Source organism: Pseudophryne corroboree, chromosome 4 (assembly GCF_028390025.1).
Source record: "Pseudophryne corroboree isolate aPseCor3 chromosome 4, aPseCor3.hap2, whole genome shotgun sequence".
In the NCBI taxonomy this organism is placed as follows: domain Eukaryota; kingdom Metazoa; phylum Chordata; class Amphibia; order Anura; family Myobatrachidae; genus Pseudophryne; species Pseudophryne corroboree.
In genome coordinates, this window is record NC_086447.1 from 708,323,044 (window position 1) to 708,344,336 (window position 21,293).

General features: G+C 39.2%; 1 protein-coding gene across 1 annotated transcript in view; it reads right to left on the minus strand.

The window, feature by feature from the left end:
* LOC134910984 (proton-coupled folate transporter-like) overlaps nucleotides 1–16,275 on the minus strand; it is a 668,553-nt gene extending 652,278 nt beyond the window's left edge. Inside the window, exons 1-3 of the mRNA XM_063919378.1 lie at nucleotides 16,194–16,275; nucleotides 15,676–15,728; nucleotides 2,965–3,075 (exon numbers count right to left, since the gene is read on the minus strand). Coding sequence (XP_063775448.1) covers nucleotides 2,965–3,075; nucleotides 15,676–15,728; nucleotides 16,194–16,275 — 246 coding nt within the window. The remainder of the gene's footprint in view (nucleotides 1–2,964; nucleotides 3,076–15,675; nucleotides 15,729–16,193) is intronic.
* Between the last annotated feature and the right edge of the window lie 5,018 nt (nucleotides 16,276–21,293).

Genomic DNA, 21,293 nt, shown 5'->3' on the forward strand with positions numbered 1-21,293 from the left:
TTGCCTATGATCCTAGCGCACGTCATAATGTATGTGCAGCAAAAAAAGGGCTTTCAATGCATCTGACAGAAGTGTGCTATTACTTTCCGAATCCAATTACGTTGATTCGTTTCTGCAAGGATTGGAGCTTGGCCAAGGGGCTGAGAGAGACAACAGGAATGTGTGCAATAAGTTTTTTTTAACACACTGATGACATTGGTGCTGAGCCTCACACTTCTTACTGCTCCCAACCTCACCTCCCCAACCACATAGAAGCCCTCTGTGTGACCACAGGACCTGTGGCAGGGGCAGACTGTTAGGATAACAGTTCCACAGAGCTGTCAGTGTGGGAGGATGCGGCTCATTCACGGCTGCACACAACTCAGCTCCCTACACACCTGTGTCTCTGCCTCCTCCCCACCAGAGTCTCAGCTCCCTCCACACCCACGCCTCTGCCCCACCCGCGCCTATGCCCCTACCCAGCTGTGTCTCAGCTCCCTCCACACCCGTGCCTCTGACCCCCCCCAACCTGTATCTATGCCCCCTACTCCAACTGCTTCTCCCAGCCTCTCCGTCTGTGTCTGCCCCTTCACCACCTGTGCTTCCGCCCTTCTCCAACCTGCGTCTCTGCCTTATCTCTACTTGTGCTTCCACCTCCCTCTTCACTTGTGTATCTGCCACCTTCACTCCTTGTGTGTCACCTGTGCCTCATTCCCCACTTGTGTCATAGCCCCTTTCACACCTGTGCCTCTGCCTCTCTCTCCATGTATCTCTCGGCCTCCCTTCCCACTTGTGTCCCTTCTCCCTTCAGCACCTGTGCTTCCGCCCCTCTCACCACTTGTGTTTCAGGGTATTTTTAAGAAAAATACCATGAGAATTGTGGTAACAGGATTTGCAGGGACAGAGCTTTCTCGCAGTCTCTGTCCCTGTTTGCGATAACGGATACATCCCTGCAATGTATTCAATTATCACACTGTGATTTTGGCCAAATGTACCACATCTGCATCTCAGATGTGGATTATGATAAATATGCCCCATAGTGTGAAGATGTAGTGTAGTAGTGATATAGTGAAGTGAAGTAGTGATGTACAGTAGTATGCCACAACACCCCTATGCCCACACAGCGAGAAATTATCTGTGGCGCTAATCACACCAACTGCGCGGCAACAATAGGCCCTTCATAAATTTCAGCTACCGGCCAATGTGGACCTTAATCTAGCACTTCCTAATTTTACAACTATATTATTCAATATTATATTCATAGCATAAAGAACACGTGTATAGCAGAGATGGGACTTCATTGCATAATGCTACAATTTACACATCAAATTATCATCTCTAATAAGATATTCAAAGCATATTTATGAATTGCCAAACTTTCTTTTTTCCTTTAATTTATAATATAATTTGCAATTTGTTCTAATTAATCTTTCTACTGTCTTACTGTGAAAATGTAATATAATAAAAGCTGTGTTTCACGTTGTGAAATTTACAGCTATGATTATCTGAGTAGTCTACGCTCTTCCATCCATCTCCCTACTCATCCATTTCAATAAAGCTCTAAGATTTTTTTCTTCCTTTTTGTTGGCAGGTGGTGTTACATTTCCAATAATTATGCAGCACAATGATGGAAAATATTATGGGTCCTATATTATCCAAAATTGCAAAGACACAGCACAGATGCTGTTTCTATGGGTTTAGTATAACATACCTACAATCAAAATCCCAAAGGTCAAGATGCCGTCAACAATTGACCGATGTCAAAATACCGACAAGGTCAAAATACTCACATTTTAAATGTCGACAGGTCAAAAAGTCGACTTAAGTTTTTCAATTTTTTTGGTGTGTATGTCAACATAGGTCTACATGGACACCATATAAGTGTACCGCGTCCTCTCGCATAGCTCACTGCACTCGCCATGCTTCAGGCACACTATTATATTCCCCCTCCAGGTCCACTGGGATGGTAAAGTATGAACAAGTCAGTTTTAACAAAAATATCATGAAAAACTCATGTCAACTTTTTGACCTGTTGACATTTTAAATATTGGTATTTTTACCATGTTGGTATTTTGACCTTGTCGACATTTTACATGATGGTATTTTAACCATCGGTCAATGGTGATATTTTGACAGTTGGGATTTTGATTGTAGGTAAATTGACTGCATCCAGTTTATATAAATGTACCTCATCTTCTGATATCACACATGGATAGCATCATCTACTGGGTACAAATCTTCCAGCCAATGTTAAGATTTTGGTTGGATTGAGTACACTGATTGCGAAGTGTAGAATGGAACACCACATGTTCATAGTTACAGTGACATCTTATAAAGGGATGCACCTTTCAACTGCAGGAAAGGAAACTTTCGCTACACTTCAACAATGTAAACACACAAATGTGCCACATCTACTAAAACAAGACCCAATGTCAGCTTGCAATTAGACATAATGAGGCTTAACACGGTACTATTTTAGTGAAATTAAATTAATGAAGTGGGTAATTTTAAAATGGAAAGAGTCTGGTCATTAAATTCAGTGGAAACAGAAAAAATATCACAATTAACCTTGAGCATCCAGAAATCTGCAAGACCTGTGGGATAAAGCCAGTGGCTAGATCCGTGTGAGTTTGCTTGTTTTCTTTTTTTAAAAAAAATGCAAATCCAACCACCTGGTTTTAATGTTCTGATCATTTCACATGTTATAAACGCTAATAGGTCAAAACACAGTTAATAGTGCAATTCCCAGGATGGGTTCTAACATTCTAATACTATATTCATATTTGAAAACACAACACAGCCTATTTCTCTTTAAGGCGCATTCTAAGTATCCGTAAACAATGTAGTTTTATCCATCTCCCACCCATGAAGTAGCTAAATAAAATCTACATAAAGTGAAATATATACTTATCAGAGTTCTCAGTAATATGTGCACGACACTTATGTGAAAAATCGAAGTTACACATGAAAACAGTCTCCTCTTACCTTATTTAATATCAGCTGTTGATAGGCTGGAGTTTGCAGAAATATTGCGGTCATAAATAGGAAAACTACAGGTTCCACTGTAAGTATTGATCGTAAATTATTCCACATTGTCTGTGAGCCAAAAGGTAATCAAACAAAAATGAAGATTAACAGTTTAAAACTGGTAATCTCAGTGAATTAAGAATCTTAAAAAATGTACAGGACAAGGAATAAATGTAACATTGCACAGTAATTTTGCAGTTATTATTCTATGCTTGTATGTTCCTAAGTCTGCAATGCAAATCTTCAATAGTCAGACACTCTTTCATTCCTTTAATGCTCCGTGATCATATGCGACAACTGAAAGGCACAGATCTTGTAACTTCCTATACCAGAAATCAGTACAGGCTTATTGGAGGTCAAAGTGTGAAACAGACTCTTCAAAAGCAGTTTCACTTTGCTCTCTAAAGGATCCGCAGATTGAGTCAGAATCTGATACTCTGAAGTGAGTATGCAACAATATCAGTGCAGCCTTCCGATTAATTACACATGATTACATATGTATGCACAATTCTGAATATAATAAAATGTTTAAGACTACCATTTAGATTACAAGGTTGGCTATTGTAAGGACTGCTGTGTAATGTACAGTGAAACTGAATGGCATGACAAATTCAAAACAGTGATCCAGGATTTTTTAATGTGTGTGTGTGTGTGTGTGTGTGTGTGTGTATGGATGAGTATTTCTTGATTTAGTCACTATTTGTTTAAAAGGCCAAATACAGTTGAAAATACAGTGATATTGTATAGACAAAACTAGGGATGAGAAGGTTCGGCTCCCTAAGAACTGAACATCACGTCCCGAGGCCAGATCCGAGCCCGGCTTTTCCCGCCAAACTCGGAGTCCATTATTTGTTCGGTCAGAGCTGTTTTTGTGGTACAAGGGTGGTTTACACAATATTAGGCAGGCAGTTTTAATGTTAATGTTATGGCTGATGGATGGATGTTTTCTGTTAGTTAAAGCTTAATTGCGAGTTGGAAATGTTCCAGGTTCAAATTGGAATGCTTGGTATCGATAATGACAGCTTTCATTTTTTGTTGTTACTTTAAGATTGGATTGCATTATGCCTATGTTCAGAGCTTTTTGGATTCAGTATAGATAGTCTTTGTTTCAGTTATGGGGTGATATTAATGATCTCGAATTATAGTTATGATGAGGTTAGCTTGCTTATGGTTCTGGTCTGTTATTTTTTGTTTGTCATGGGTGGATGGTATACTGCGTAAGATGGTGCCATGCCTCTATTGTGGAATTAGAATTTATTTGGAAACAAATGTCTTCAATAACTTTTTTGCAAGAATTAGCTGAGGTGCACCGTGGTATTGCCTGGATCTTTTTATTAGCTTCACCACCTGTGATACCGAGTCCCAGCTCTACCTCCAGGCACATAAGTATAGCATGGGTAACATAAAGACTGAGAGAGGGACAATGGGTAATGCAAGGGGAAGGAGGAGTTTCGGGGGCTGCTATAGATGTGGCATGGGTGTCGTTACTTGGACCACACAGAATGGAGGTAGAGATGCCTGTGGCAGCCAGTGTAGAGATGGGGAGACATTGCTTGGGGCAGCTGCAATCAGTGTAAGGGGCACCATGGACAGCAAGAGTGCAAGTGGAGGTTACCTGTGGCTGTTACACTGGAGGTTTTTTCCTCCTATCTAGTTCAGACAAAGTGACCGTAGCTTAGCATTGCAGCCCCTGGCTGGGCATTTCGGCAATGTTGAATCTGTGCAGTAGTTGCTTTCCAGCTCAACCTGCCTGTTAACCTAGGAATACCAGGACATAAGATTAAGCCTGTGCACCCCTCAGAGTACTTCCTGGTACTAGTCAAGTCCATTAAGCCTCAGCACTTCACACTCATTAAAATTAATATTTACTTTTCAGTGACACTGCCCGCTATCCTAGTTTTCTATCACCAATGTTGTCATGACAAGGCTGGTTAAGGCATGAACAAAACCACCTAACTGACAGCCACTGCCACCAAACAGCCTAACCATAAGTGGAAGCCTCCAGACAGCTATAACCAACAAAGCAAACGGCAAACTGGCATTTGAAAATTAACCATCATGCTGGGACTGAAGGTCCAGGTGGACCCAATGGGCAACAACACTTCTTTCTTTAGCGGAGGAGAGTGATAGTGGCGAGCACTATGCACATTAGTGCCTATGTGTACATGCACGCTAACATGAGGATGTATTTTTGTCATCCAAGGAAAATATATGTAGATTTAACATTTTACACAAAATGGCATGAAATATACTTTTAAATTATTTCATACTGTACTTTAAACAAATGACTGAACTCCACAGATAAAGACGAGTCATTTAAGTATTTTTAACAACTGGAATATGTTTTGCATATACTTTATATTGGGTAAACAGTTATGGTGAGTCATTGACAACGCTTCTCTTTTTTGTACTGTATGTCTCTGGCAAGGCCATACATTTATTATCTCTATGAGGTAGAAGCAGTAAATGTGGAACATAATGAGGAAGTTTTAATTAAAATCAGGAAGTATGTAACTTCTGAGAATAAAGAGTGCTGTAGTGAGTTGTTAAATGACTTAGAAGCTGCTTACTTATACTGTATAGTTTATGAACTGCGTAACCTCTTTAGGAGAATTATTTGCGAACATGTAAAAAAAAAAATAGGCAAGAGGCTTTCAAAGGTTTAAGAGTTTTGGGGAAAGATGTAGATGTGAAAAAAGAGTAGAGAAATGAGCCAGTGGAGAAGTTGCTCATGGCAACCAATCAGCTTTGAGGTAGCATTTATTGGGCATCTTTTCCACTGTGCAAAAAATAAATTACCAAGGTAATTTGTCCGGCGCTGTTAAGAGGGTATGCTTATCCTTTACAGCTGCTGTTTTAAAGGGATAGTTGGTCCCTGAGTGAATGATAGAAAGTAAGGTATATACAGCGCTAACAGAAAACTGGATATGGGAAAATAATCACAATTTATTAAAAAACATTGTTGCAACGATTAAATTCATATATAAAAGAAGGACATTATTTTGTCATTAAAAAATAAATAAATGAAGAAATATATATATAAAGGGCAGGCACAGCAATTTTTGTTTGATAAATTACCACACGAGGAGACCGAATAGATGTACTGGTATGAGTCCTTGGAATGGTGGCCACAGTCCTAGGGAGCAGTTTGCAGTGCTAGCAGGTAAGGTCCAAATGTAAGAGGCAGATCTTTCAGATGTTTGATCCGGACTGAGGTGCGTCCTGTTGGATTGGTGGATCTTTCTGCGCCTCGTGGACATCCGCTATTTTTCCCAATTAGCTGGTGGACTTCTAGGCTGATTTCCAAGTTCCAAGAGTGGTTCCAGTAATATACGGCTCCTCAGAACCAACGCGTTTCGCTGTATTCACAGCTTTTTCAAGGTGTATGTGCCCTCTGTGTGGATGCCCTTTTTAAAGGCTGTGCTAATTGCCCATTGAAAACAGCTGAGATCGATTTTAGATATCTCAATAAATCAAAAAACAAAACCTATGTAGAGCTGAATAGGTTCATTAGGACCCTCTGCAGGAAAAGATTTTTCGCAAAAAAGGCGAATATAAACATTGAGCCTAATGCCATACCCATTATTTTGGACTCTACAGATGATCCCACTCTTAAAATATTAGAAGAACTTCAGGATGATTCTCAGTCCCCTATTAAGATTAAAAAGATATACGACACCGACAGAAAGATATGCAAATCCAAGTCAGATTTCTTCCCGATCAGTTTTAAAAGTAGCCAAGTGGAGACTTTTTATAGGGCCACCTTAGAAGATTTCCAAAACATATGCTCGTCAGAAACAAAATCTAAAAGTAATCTAAATAAATGGGAAAAACGAGCCATAAGAAATCTAATCAAAGACACCACTCTTGTGATTAAGGAAGCAGATAAGGGGGGTGGGATCGTCATACAGAACAGAGAAGATTACGTCACAGAAGCGCTTCGACAATTAGAGGACGTGAACTTCTACGAAGTTCTGGCTGACGATCCCACCCACCGGTACCATAAAGATCTATATGCACTTCTGTCAGCTGCATTTTCGGACAGTGTGATATCCAAAGACGAACTTAGATTTTTGTTTCCCCCTCATCCCACTATCCCCATTTATTATCACTTGCCATCCAACAATCCAACAGGACGCACCTCAGTCCGGATCAAACATCTGAAAGATCTGCCTCTTACATTTGGACCTTACCTGCTAGCACTGCAAACTGCTCCCTAGGACTGTGGCCACCATTCCAAGGACTCATACCAGTACATCTATTCGGTCTCCTCGTGTGGTAATTTATCAAACAAAAATTGCTGTGCCTGCCCTTTATATATATATTTCTTCATTTATTTATTTTTTAATGACAAAATAATGTCCTTCTTTTATATATGAATTTAATCGTTGCAACAATGTTTTTTAATAAATTGTGATTATTTTCCCATATCCAGTTTTCTGTTAGCGCTGTATATACCTTACTTTCTATCATTCACTCAGGGACCAACTATCCCTTTAAAACAGCAGCTGTAAAGGATAAGCATACCCTCTTAACAGCGCCGGACAAATTACCTTGGTAATTTATTTTTTGCACACTCACATAGTTATCGTCTGGCTGCTAAGATGAGTTGCTTCTCCTCTTTTAATGATAGATACAATCGGAGACAAATGTATATGTCAAAATGGGACCATGATAAAAGTATAGCAAATGTGGATAAAGAAGATCTGTTGAAAAATGATTTTTTGAAACTTGAGGATCTACTAAAGGCTGAGACCAAACATTGGCTTGACAGCGTAAACCTGCAAAAATATATTGATCAAAAATTAATTCCAAGGGGTTTGCGCTTATTCAAGCCCTCAATCTTTGGAGAGATCCCTGAGTTTCAAAATGAATGGGAAAGCATTTTAGACAAATGCTCAGTTCACTTGATGGAATTAGTCATTCGGTTTAGAAATAAGAAAGTGGAATCCTTGGTATCAGAGATAGACATTTTAAAGAAAAAACTTGACAATCATAAGACCTCCGCAGAATACTTGGAGAGAGACCGCGTAGTCTCTGAGAGGGTGATCAAATTTGAAATGTCTATCACTGAGATGAAATGCAAAAAATTCAAGCGTGATATAGATGATTTTAAAAATGGTGAAACTAGAACATATAGAGACAAATTTAGAAATTCTAATTCAGGTTTCAAACACAAAGAAAAAAGGAATATAGAATATAATAAGGGGAACCAAATGAACAGAAATTCAACCAGTCAGGATCAGGAAGAGTCCCCGAGTAGAAATATACCTACTCATCTTCAAAACAAAGGATACATACAGAGAGGGGCCCGACCAAAACAGGTTCAACAAAAAGAAAAATACCCTGTACGAGACCCCTCCTCTTCTTCTTCTTTTTTAGATCAGCGAGAATACCAATACAGAGATCAAATAAGGGGGAGAAAACAACAAACATATACCCCAAAAAGAGGCAGAGATCAAAGTATAGAGGACGACGGGGAGGCAAAAAAGAGAAATATAAGAGATTAAAAACTAGAAAAATAGCAAATAACAGTAGGAGTATCTATAATTTATCCTCTAAACCTCTAACAAACAGTGAGGTATCACTCTTATGCAAAGGGCTAAAATTCTCCCCAACAGAACCCCCCAATATGTTCGACCTCTATGTAGAGCTGAATAGGTTCATTAGGACCCTCTGCAGGAAAAGATTTTTCGCAAAAAAGGCGAATATAAACATTGAGCCTAATGCCATACCCATTATTTTGGACTCTACAGATGATCCCACTCTTAAAATATTAGAAGAACTTCAGGATGATTCTCAGTCCCCTATTAAGATTAAAAAGATATACGACACCGACAGAAAGATATGCAAATCCAAGTCAGATTTCTTCCCGATCAGTTTTAAAAGTAGCCAAGTGGAGACTTTTTATAGGGCCACCTTAGAAGATTTCCAAAACATATGCTCGTCAGAAACAAAATCTAAAAGTAATCTAAATAAATGGGAAAAACGAGCCATAAGAAATCTAATCAAAGACACCACTCTTGTGATTAAGGAAGCAGATAAGGGGGGTGGGATCGTCATACAGAACAGAGAAGATTACGTCACAGAAGCGCTTCGACAATTAGAGGTCGTGAACTTCTACGAAGTTCTGGCTGACGATCCCACCCACCGGTACCATAAAGATCTATATGCACTTCTGTCAGCTGCATTTTCGGACAGTGGGATATCCAAAGACGAACTTAGATTTTTGTTTCCCCCTCATCCCACTATCCCCATTTATTATCACTTGCCAAAAATTCACAAATCCATCACATCACCCCCTGGCCGACCTATTATTTCAGGAGTCAATTCCCTCACATCTTCCCTCTCAGCCTATGTCGACAGTCACCTCCAATCGCGTGTCTCTCGGTTAAAGTCACACATAAAAGATACCATGCACTTCTTAGAATTGATTCAAAATATCACTTGGAAATCATCTTATGCATTTGCTACCCTGGATGTATCCAGCCTGTACACAAATATTCCTCATAAACAAGGTGTACAGGTGATAGATCGAACCCTAGCAGAAGATGCAGACCTTTCCGAGAGACACCGGGGGTTTATTGTCGACTCTATCAATTTCATACTATCTCACATATTTTCTTTTCATGGACACGTTTTATCGCCAGACAATGGGAACCGCTATGGGGACGAGATTTGCGCCGAGTTACGCCAACCTATATATGGGGGAGTTGGAGGATAACCTCATCTGGGGAGGCGGGCTCGGCGCACGTCTCGTCCTATACGGAAGATACATTGATGATCTATTTTTCATTTGGGATGGGGATATAGACACTTTTTCGGAACTAGTCACGTCCCTCAATAACAACACTTATAATTTAAAATTCACTTCCCAATACAGTCCCTCTAAAATCAATTTTTTGGATATCACACTGGAAATAATTGATAACTGTATTCACACTTCCAATTATATAAAAGAAGTGGGTCATAACTCATATCTAAATTACAGAAGTGCACACCATCAATCATGGAAGAACAATATTCCAAAAGGTCAACTTTTACGCATAAAAAGAAACTGCTCCTCCACCCAATCATTTAAGACGCAAGCCAAAGGTTTGTTAGAATCCTTTTCAGATAGAGACTACCCTCAACATCTACTAGATAGAACATGTGCAGAAGTAGAAAAAATTGATAGATACACACTCCTCCATCCTAAACAAAAAACCCCCTCTGAGAAAAAAGAATTGGCTTTTATATCTAAATTTAACAGCAAATCCAATCAAATTAGGAATATAGTGAAACAAAATTATCATATGTTACAAAGTGACCCTATTTTAAGTAACATACTCCCTAGAAAACCAGAATTTATTTTTAAGAAAAATAAATCGTTAAAAACAATATTGGCTCCTAGCCAAATAAGAACTCAAGAAAGGGAAATATATAAAAAGGGTGAAACATCATGGCTAACCACGAAACCAAAAGGTTTCTACAAATGTGGGGCCAACAGATGTACTACCTGTTCATATGTACGGAATAAAACTAAAATCATAAACCTAATATCAGAGGAGAAATTTATAAATATTTCTAGTTTCATTAATTGTAACACAACTTGGGTCGTTTATTTGTTGGAGTGTGGGTGTAGTCTTAAATATGTTGGCAGAACAACCAGAGCCTTAAAATCTAGATTTATGGAACACCGTAGAAACATTACCATCGGTTTCACAAAACATAGTGTATCAAGGCACTTCTTTCACCACCACAATAAAGACCCTAGCTCCCTGCGGCTAATCGGATTAGAACACATTCCGCAAACAACCCGGGGGGGAGACAGATTCACTAAACTATGCCGTCAAGAGATTTTTTGGACTTTTCAGCTTAATACATTACACCCCAGTGGTCTCAATGAAGGGTTGGAATTAAATGCAGTATTATAATTTTAGGAAAATGAATTGATCCCCTCATGTATGGTTTAAATGATCAACCCACTCATGTCTTCAATAATTAATATGGAGCTGACGAGGTGGTTCTGTTCAAAGATCAACATGAAATCTCAAAACAAGATACCATTAATTAAGGAAAGAAGAAAAGTCTCTCCATACACATATATCTATTTCGATCTTTATAATAGACAATTTGACATAGATATATAGATATATGGGTATATATATTGTTGTGTTGGCGAAATATATTAAAATACTCAAAATAATATGAAAAGAAAAATATACACATAACACAAAAGATTTATGTATACAATATATTTATGCATTTTCCATATACTCGGAGGAAATCAACCTCCTAGATTACATCTTTGATGGTGGTTGTGGAAATCACTAGACATCTCCTTAGAAAATGCCATTATGGAAACCCACCACAAGATATCAGCAAAGAGAGGAGGAGGAAAAGGCTCCTTCCAAGTATATGTTTATTTTCTTTAAATAAACAATTTGATAACCTCTTGGATATATACTTGGAACAATGTCTATATCTGATCGCAGTCTATGATCAAAACAAATTGAAAGAAGTTTATACTTTATGTGTTTATTTATGTTTATTAATACATATACATAATACAGCATCGAATTATCCATTGGAATACTGATAATTATCGCTGTTATGGGATCTTTATTCCTTCCTCATATACCCACAACTATCTATCCAAAGTATTTATACTGCCTATAGTAAAGTTTCATAAGTATGATAACGGATTTGTATTGGGAATGAAGGTAAAACGTTGACTAAGGGCAATATAGCTATCTCTGCACCCGGTCACGTGACCCTTTAGAGGCTTCAAAGTAAGGGAATGATGCATTTCCGGTCTAGGATGCCGGTCACGTGTATGCATTCAACATGTGACCTGATGTCTAATAGGAAGTGACACGAGTTGCCGTATGTCCGGACATGGTGCCGGTCACGTGACCGGAGCAAGTCACGTGACCGGAGCGAGTCACGTGACCTGGTCACGTGATTAGGTCATATGTTATGATTAAACCAATGCATGGCTACGCATACATGCAGTCATGTGATCTGCCCACAAATAAACAGGAAGTGTCCCTGTATTCTTACTATATATCTTCTTTTATACTAATCAATTTTGTTGGGTTTATGAATATACATTTGTCTCCACCAATTACAAATAGTCTGAACTGGATATGGTTTTGTTTTTTGATTTATTGAGATATCTAAAATCGATCTCAGCTGTTTTCAATGGGCAATTAGCACAGCCTTTAAAAAGGGCATCCACACAGAGGGCACATACACCTTGAAAAAGCTGTGAATACAGCGAAACGCGTTGGTTCTGAGGAGCTGTATATTACTGGAACCACTCTTGGAACTTGGAAATCAGCCTAGAAGTCCACCAGCTAATTGGGAAAAATAGCGGATGTCCACGAGGCGCAGAAAGATCCACCAATCCAACAGGACGCACCTCAGTCCGGATCAAACATCTGAAAGATCTGCCTCTTACATTTGGACCTTACCTGCTAGCACTGCAAACTGCTCCCTAGGACTGTGGCCACCATTCCAAGGACTCATACCAGTACATCTATTCGGTCTCCTCGTGTGGTAATTTATCAAACAAAAATTGCTGTGCCTGCCCTTTATATATATATTTCTTCATTTATTTATTTTTTAATGACAAAATAATGTCCTTCTTTTATATATGAATTTAATCGTTGCAACAATGTTTTTTAATAAATTGTGATTATTTTCCCATATCCAGTTTTCTGTTAGCGCTGTATATACCTTACTTTCTATCATCTTTTCCACTGGCTGATTTCACTCTTTTCACAGCTTCATACATCTCCCTCGTGGTCTTAAAGTCCTATTTAAATGGCATTTTATGCATACTTAGAAGAAAGAAGCTCAGAAATAATACTATTATTTAATTTAAGGAGTGGCAAATATAGTTAAATTATCAAAGTAGGTGGACTTTATTAACTACCTAGACAAATTAAGTTTGATCACATGCCAGTGCAATAAGAAGTTCAATGTGCTACGGTAGTTTGTCGGCTAACACAGAATCATTGTAACAGCTCATCTACTAAAAATATCTCAGGAGATCACCTACTGTACTTTGGGGTGGTTGTCAAACCAACAAACTGATCCTAGCATGAAACCTATACCTGTGTTAATTAGTGCATTAATATAATCAATGCTGACTTGTTTGAAACACAATACATCATTTTTAAATCATCTTCTAATTAGTTTGTGCATAAAATAAAACACATCACAGACGTAACACACAAACACAACAAAAAGCACCACAAGAGGCAAGCGAGTCATATAAAGCAAGATACAAATGTCAAAGAATTTAACAGCACATAGCACGGTGGCATTGCTTTTGCACACGCCAAGTACCTTGCTGCCTGCGCAGCCTAGCAGTGCTGGTAGGTGGCGACCTGCCATGTTCTGGGTAGCAGCTGCTGCGTGTGATGTCACGCAGTAGTCACGGCCCACTCCAGCAACAGTCCAGACATGCCTGTGTCCCCGCAATGGCGTTCTAACACCATCGGCATGCCCCCTTCCCGCCCCATGACCGCCTCTGCCTGTCAAACAAGCAAGGGTGATCACATCAGTGAGGAAGCTCTATCGGGAGAATTTTCTCAAAAAAATACCCATGGCTGCGCATGGGCCACTGTTCATTGCTACTGCCACAGACTGGTACCCCCGTCGCCACAACCCCATACCGCGCCAAAAAAAACCTTATTGGTAATTATGCTTACCTGTCCAGGAGCTGGTGATCACTGCTTTCAGGAGGTTGCCAGGTGCTGGATCCTGCTGCTGTGTTGGGACTCCCCGTGCTTTAAAGTGAGCTGCTGCTTTGTAGGGTCACTTTACTACACAGGAGTCAAAGCACAGCAGCAGGATGCCTCGTGGCCTAGCAGCGCTCACCAGATCACCGGCTCCTGGACGGGTAAGTATGACTTTTTTTTTCAGAGAAAGCTGTGCAGAGGTACTTATATCACAGTGCTGCCCTGTGATTCCGCCATTATTTTAGTTAAAAAAATGCCGCTAAGGGTTCTATGGCAAGCATTAACAAGGCAGCTGAGAAAGGGCAACCATATGAAACTGAACAAAAGTATAGTCATTACACACACACACTAGCCACTGGGCCGGAGTACAGTAGTTGAACCCAGTGGAAATATCTAAAGACCAAGCCCTTCCTAAAAATAGTCCCACTCCACTGAATCAAAGGCCTGGAGGTATCCAGAGACCCCAAAGTTCCCTTCTCAATTTAATTGGAAATCTGAAAGTGGGCATACAGCTAAGGCAAATTAGCTGTAAATGCCTTGCTGAACATTAAGCCTGTCTGGCCTGTATGAACTAATTGAGTGATAAACAAACTGAGTCTTACTATTTGGAGGAGTATGGCTAGGATCTTCACATCCAAGGTCAACAAGGAGATTGTGAAATACAATTCTGCTGAATTTTGCTCAGTATGTGTCATTTATGTTTGTATTCCCCTCCCCCAGGGGTGGATTGGATATATAAAGAGGAAGATTCCTGGTAGGCCGACGTGTCTGTGGGGCCTGTTTTGTGGCTTGTCATGTGGTTCCACCCCCCAGCACCCACATGACAGGCACTCCACCACACTGCACAGTCCCCATTCATTCTGTTATTCCATCTCTGCAGTACAGCAACTCTGCCATCCAGTGATGCTGTTATGGCTACATGGTATGTTATACCTCTTTTGCTGCCAAAGTCAGGGCCATTTTTAATTTCCACTCTGCCCCTGGTCTCAGAGACAACTGCAACAAAAGATGCAAGGAAGGACCACTTGTATACAATCAGGACCTATGAGGAGGGTTTCTGCCCCTCTCAACAGACCCCACCTCCTCATCAGACTGCACATTAGGGCTGCTTCCATCAATTTTCTGGGCTAGTTTTTTTTACCCCAATTTATCCCTGCGCTCCCTCTATAGAGTGTAAGCTCTCATGAGCAGGGCTCTATTTCATCATGCCCTCTTTCTTTCCTTACTTGCATTTATAGCCCCCCTATTGCTTACGGTGGATCTGATCCTACAGTACCTGCTGTACCCACTAACTAGAGTACAAACTTAGTGCTGATTTTTGTGGTTATTATTGTGGCTGTAGATTAATAAATAATGTTTATGAAGTTGTCTAATGTGGTCATTTTGGTTTGAATCCTGCTATAGACCTCTATGCATTGTAATTTTATACTTCACATTTTTTTTTAAGCATTACTGTATACAGTATGTACACTGCAATGCACTGCATAACTTTTGTGGCACTCTATAAATGAAGGTTAATAAAAATATTATTGTAAATAATAATACAAATATGTAGCAGGGAATAAAGTCATTATTCTTAAGGTTTTGCATGCGTGCAGTTGTGATTGGGTTTAAAGTACACACTTGTTTAAAACTAGACATACTGTACAGTATTTATGATTGTTAGGCAGTTTATTTTTTATGAGCTAGAAGTATTTTGTGTATTACACTATGTACTGTATGCAAACATAGATGTATAATAGTTATGATATAATTATACTTGGTCATATAAATTTGACCACAGTTTGAATATTACAGTATGTATCCTAGACTTTATTTTTCTAAAGGTTTTCTACCAAAAAGAGACATGATTTGGGGTAGCTTCACTGAACTTCAGATTTTACAATACATATTTTATTAATTTATGCTAAAATATAAAAAAAATTATCTTGGTTACCTGAGGCATAACATGCAAATAGACCTCCATCAGTAAAGCGAAAAGGTGACAATCTGTAACAGAAAAAAATGCACTTTCATTATTAAACAAAAAAATATGAATAACAGTTACTGAGCAAGAAAAATGTATACCCTTAGCTATATCTTTTTCTATACAGATTAAAACTTGCATAGGTTTCAGAAAAACTGTCGAATTATCAAATAAGTACCGAGTAGCTGGAATTGACAATTTTTGAGAGAAAATGGATAAATTTTGACTAGTTTATACATTCTGCCAACATCAGTAGAACTCAAAGATTTCCATTAGGACCTATTACTAATGTCTAAAGTGTCAAGTCAATCTTTCCACAATGTCATTTATTTCAAAAAGTATTTCACAGTTTGAAACACAAGGAGAGCCCCTTTTAGTTTGCGTTGTAATAAAATCCTAAAAATTAAGAAAGTATGACAGACCTGAATAGAATATGTGGTGCCATTCATATAGAGCACAACAAAATGCATCTCATGCACTATCCTTACATCTTGTAAGTCTAGACCTCATTAGATCTTTTGCTAGAGATAAGGCAACAGAATATTTTCTGGCCCCACAAACATTGCACATAACATTCAAACTAAACACTGTGGATTTAAAATACAATTGATCATAACAATGCACCATTTGTGTATTATCAAAGATGCATCTGCACCAGGGTTGGACTGGTCCACAGGGATACAGGGGAAATCACTGATGGGCCCCACTACCTAAGAGCCCACCCTCTCTTCTAGGTCATGTTTCAGAATATGCACTCAAATTATGTATGGTTACTCTACAAAAGGACCAGTGTTTAACATACAGTAGGTGCTTGGTTCACTTCTATCGAAAACTACAGCAAAATTCACCAAAAGGTTTACCAAGTGTGTGTGGTGGCTGTCCTCACTCCATCTGATGGCTGACCCCACCCCTTAAAAATGCCCCCCCCCCCCACCCATAGCAACAGTTTACCGGTGGGCCTTTATGCCCCAGCCTGACACTAATTTGCACAGTAATTGTTCCACAGTGGGGTGTGGGTGTAATGGATGTGTTGGACTACATACTAAAAGCACCTGGCACTTGGTCCGCTTCTCACCTGAAATACTCTCATGCTTTACCACACCCTAGCAGAGAGGTAAACACAGTATCAAGAACAGACACAAAGAGATATCATTTGGATGGTGAGTAAAATAATTGTGCTTTTTATTCTGCACCCAGAGTGCCTATAAATGCAGCTCAATTATTCAAGGAAAAAGGGCCTGATTCAGATTTGTATGAAACCCTGATGGTTTACAGTACATACAAATCAGATGATCTGCACATGCGTAAGACCCATTCTTTTACATACACAATGGGGGCATGTCGGGGGCATCTTTGCTGCTATATTGCAAGTGGCAGCACTACTAGTGTAATGTGAAGAGATACACAGCCAATATAATGTGATGTGCTCACCTAGCATTATCATGTGATGGGCACCTTTACTGTTATTAAATCCAGGTCACCACAGCAGCTGGTATAATATGTAGTGTGTTTATTTTTTCCTGTTGGGGCAAATATGCTTTATTTATACTTGTGGGGGCCAATGTGTACCTGTCGGACGCCAACTCATTTTTTTTCCTGTTGGGGCCATTGTGTTTTGTTTTGATAGAGAATGTGTTTTATTGTTTTCTATAATATAAGGCTGTTCGGTCCACTCCTCACCAACTACAGACATCCTATAGTGTATTTAATAACCGGCGGGGTGGGGGGGGGGGGGAGAGGAATCCAGTATCTTGTCTAATTTAATGACGTCTAATTTCAGCTCTGCTGGGTGCCGCCATCTTTGATTCTATCAGCTGATTCTCCATTGTCCGATCCAGGAGCGCCTTAAACCAGGTGATTATAATATCCAATTGCTGAACACTCTATTACTCTATACTGTAAAGGGGAATTCCTGTGAATAGCAAATGGCCAGTTGTCAGAACTCTGGTATTTTGTGAACCCAAGTTTGAATGTGTGTGTGATTCAGCGGTAGGCACACGGTGCAGGAAACTCGGTGGATGTAGGTATGTCTTGCACATGAGGTGCACAGGGAGATAATAATATCTTTAGGGATATTTATTGAAGAATGGCATAGGAAATATATTGCAATTAGTTAAACTTGAACAGTTGACAAATGCAGGAAAGGATTAACTTGAACCAGAATAGCAGTACAGACAAGTAAACACTGGATAGATTGCTCTGGGACTGGAATTGCAACACACTCTAGCACACACTGGAGAGATAGCGTAGCTCCTGAAATCACAGTACATGTTCAAGTACTTAATGCTGGAAACACTGAGCTGACAATGCTGCTGTAATCACAGTACAGGTGCAAGTACTTAGTGCTGGAAACAGTGTTGGCAATGTTGCTGGAGTCTTTGTATAGGTGATATACCTGGAGCTGAATTACAGTGATGGTAATACTGCTGAAGTCTTAGTGTAGATGAAGTACTCTGAGCTGCATCACAGTGCTGGTAGTACTGCTGGAACTTGGGATCGCTGGTATAGAACAAGGCAACAGGAACATGAAATGATCACTGGAGTCTGAACCTGAACGTAGCTGAGACAGCAACATTGATCTGGGCGATTTGCTAGAGCTCTGTCTAGCCCTTTTATTCCCCTTGCTGGTTAACCATTGGACAGTGGAATCATGTGACTAACTGATGCTTGTGGTTGGAGAACTTGCGATCAGCTGATCCACAGCAACATGGCGGCTCCCGTGACAATGGGGGGCCAGAGTCAGTGCAGCAGAAGGCAGAATTGGGGGCGACATGGACACCACGGGACCTCCGGAGTCGGACCAGAATGCACACTGGCAAGATATGAGATGCTAAGTCCCGGTTCCTGACACCAGTATAACAGTCTCTTCTCAGGAAGTAACAGTCCTGTACCGAGCTCCTAGGTTCCAGTGACTTTGCTCTGATTCAGTTCCAGTCTGGTGAATACTAAGTACTAATATACAAAACAGAAGAGAGTCCACACTGGTAATTAAGATAGATAATTTATGTAATTGATAACAAAACCAATATCCTTGTACTGTATTGATAAATTTGTCACAGTATTCTATTGGTGGTGCTCCTGGAATTTTTTGTAGATACAGGCTACAATAATTCCAAGAGGGGAAGAAAAAGGACAAAAAACACTTTTCCAGGAGCACTCTTATCTATAATTTTTTCAGACAGTCATTTTATTCATCATATGGTTGAAGTCCCTTTTGTGCATCCCAAAACAAAGTAAATATAGTAAAACATAACCTTTAATTATATGTCAGAATAAAAATAGGATATAAAATAGTAAGACAAAAAAGAGGGTGTATTACGTCCTCAACAGAGACTTGTAAATCTTAAAGTTGAATAAGCTCTTGAAAAATGAGTGAAAATATAGCATGTATATATGAAAGAGACCAATGTTATCTATTTGCACATCAATCCTGTTAAACTGCTGTATTCCCAAACAGATCAAAGAGGATACTTAAGAAATCTTGTGAAATTACTGTATTCACAGAAAGAGTCACTTTTCAGTTATAGAATTAATCCAAATAAATGAAATGGGATAATTATATTCCTGGAAAAGGACATTTTTTGATACTAATATACTGGGAGTGTGAAAATAAGAAGAACAATTGTGAATCTGATTTCAACGTTAGACCTTATGTTCCCCCATAATGGGTGGATCCTAAAACACCTGGTATTCACATGGGGTCTCCTCCATAGTACTGACCAGGCCCTTCAATTATTTGCTTCCAAGATCAGACTGAGTTGGGCACATTCAATTAGGTATGGTTGTAGGATTGAGGTTTGAACACAGCGAATCGTTTATGAGAGTTCACAGATAGAATTAGTGTTGAAAAACAAGAATATAGAAGAGAATAGAAATAAGAAAAAGTAGGATCTGCTGTCAGTGTTAGATAGAGTTTATATCATACACTCTTGATACTGATTTCTTTCTCTGAATCACTGATGAGAGTCCTAAAAAGAGAGATAGATGATAGCGTCCATGAAGATATCAGCAAGTTATATTTATGCTGTGAGAAGTATGAATTTTTATATTATATTGTTTCTTCCTAAACAAAACAATTTTCCTTTATGCTGAAATAAGAAAAAGGTTTTTCAAAACCATCCACTAATTATGGCTGCATAGATGCATCACTGAACATTAATGCCTACTACTATGTAAGCAGATACTGCAGTCAGCAACCTTTCAGTGAACAATGTTGCAAATGAGTAGTAATTATTGTATCAATATCCACTCAGAAAATGTCCAAAGTATCCAAATATACAGGGACCTCAAATTCAAACAACATGAAGTTTATGTTTCAAGGTACAGCAACCTGATGAAAATTTAAATCACTTGATATCCAAAATAGCGTCCATTAAATAAGAGTATGGATATACTGTTGTGATCAGACCGTTGTTTATGCTTCATAAGTCTACAATTCAACTTTTAAATAGCTGCTTATATAGCGATCCATTAAACTTGATGCCAGCAACAGGTGCAGTAATTCTCTAGTCTCCAATAATCCAAATGGACCATAATTTATTCCTAAACAAAACAATTTTCTTTTATGCTGAAGAGAAGATCAAAATTTTCAAAACCATTCACTGATTATGGCTGCATAGATACATCATTAAACAATCATACCTGCTACAGTGTAAGCAGATACCAGAATCAGCAGCCTTTTAGTGAACAATGTTGCAAAAGAGTAGTTATTATTGTGTCAATATCTACTCAGGAAATTACCAAAGTACCCAAGTACGCAGGGACCTCAGATTCAAATATCATGAAATTATAATTTTATATTTGAAGGTACAGCAACCCTATATGAATATAATTCAATTAATATCTGAAAAAGTATCCATTAGTTAAGAATATAAATATGATATTATGATCAAACAGTTGTTATCCTGCATAGGTCTAAGATTCAGCTTATCAATAGCCACTTATATAGTAATCAATTAAGTTTATGCCAACAGGAGCAGTGATTCCTCACCTTCATTAATCCAAATGGACCTATTACCTAAAGTTAATGAAAATTTATGATTCTAGCACAGTTATTAAATTACATTATGAAATCAATGTTTAAACACATAATGGGTGTAAGTTCCATTTCAAAGTGCACGTAGCTGTTATGTGGCGCACAAAGTGAGTGATGTTTACCACACTGCTGCGTCCGTGGTCAAAGGTGCCGCCGATGATATCCGGGGCGATGGCCACCAGATACCAGGAGGAGAACCGCACCGCTGACTGGATGCCCGTCCGCAGCATCCGGACATTGCCGCTACAGGCCCGTTGCACGTGTGCTGGATGCCGGAGTCACAGGCGATGAACTGTCTGGATGGAGATCTGACCACCGTGCAGGGTGGGCGGAGTCAGGAGAGCTTGACGTACTTTTCACAATGAGTTTGTTCACAGGAGTCTCCTGTGAACAAGCTCATTCACAGCAGACTCCTGTTAACAAGCTCATTAGAATCTGATTGGTTACTATGGGCAACAACTCCACTTCTATCAACCTGCACTTTAGTAAAAAATACCCCCAGTGCAAAGCAATATTGATAAAACCATAAATATTGGATTTAATAAAAATGGGT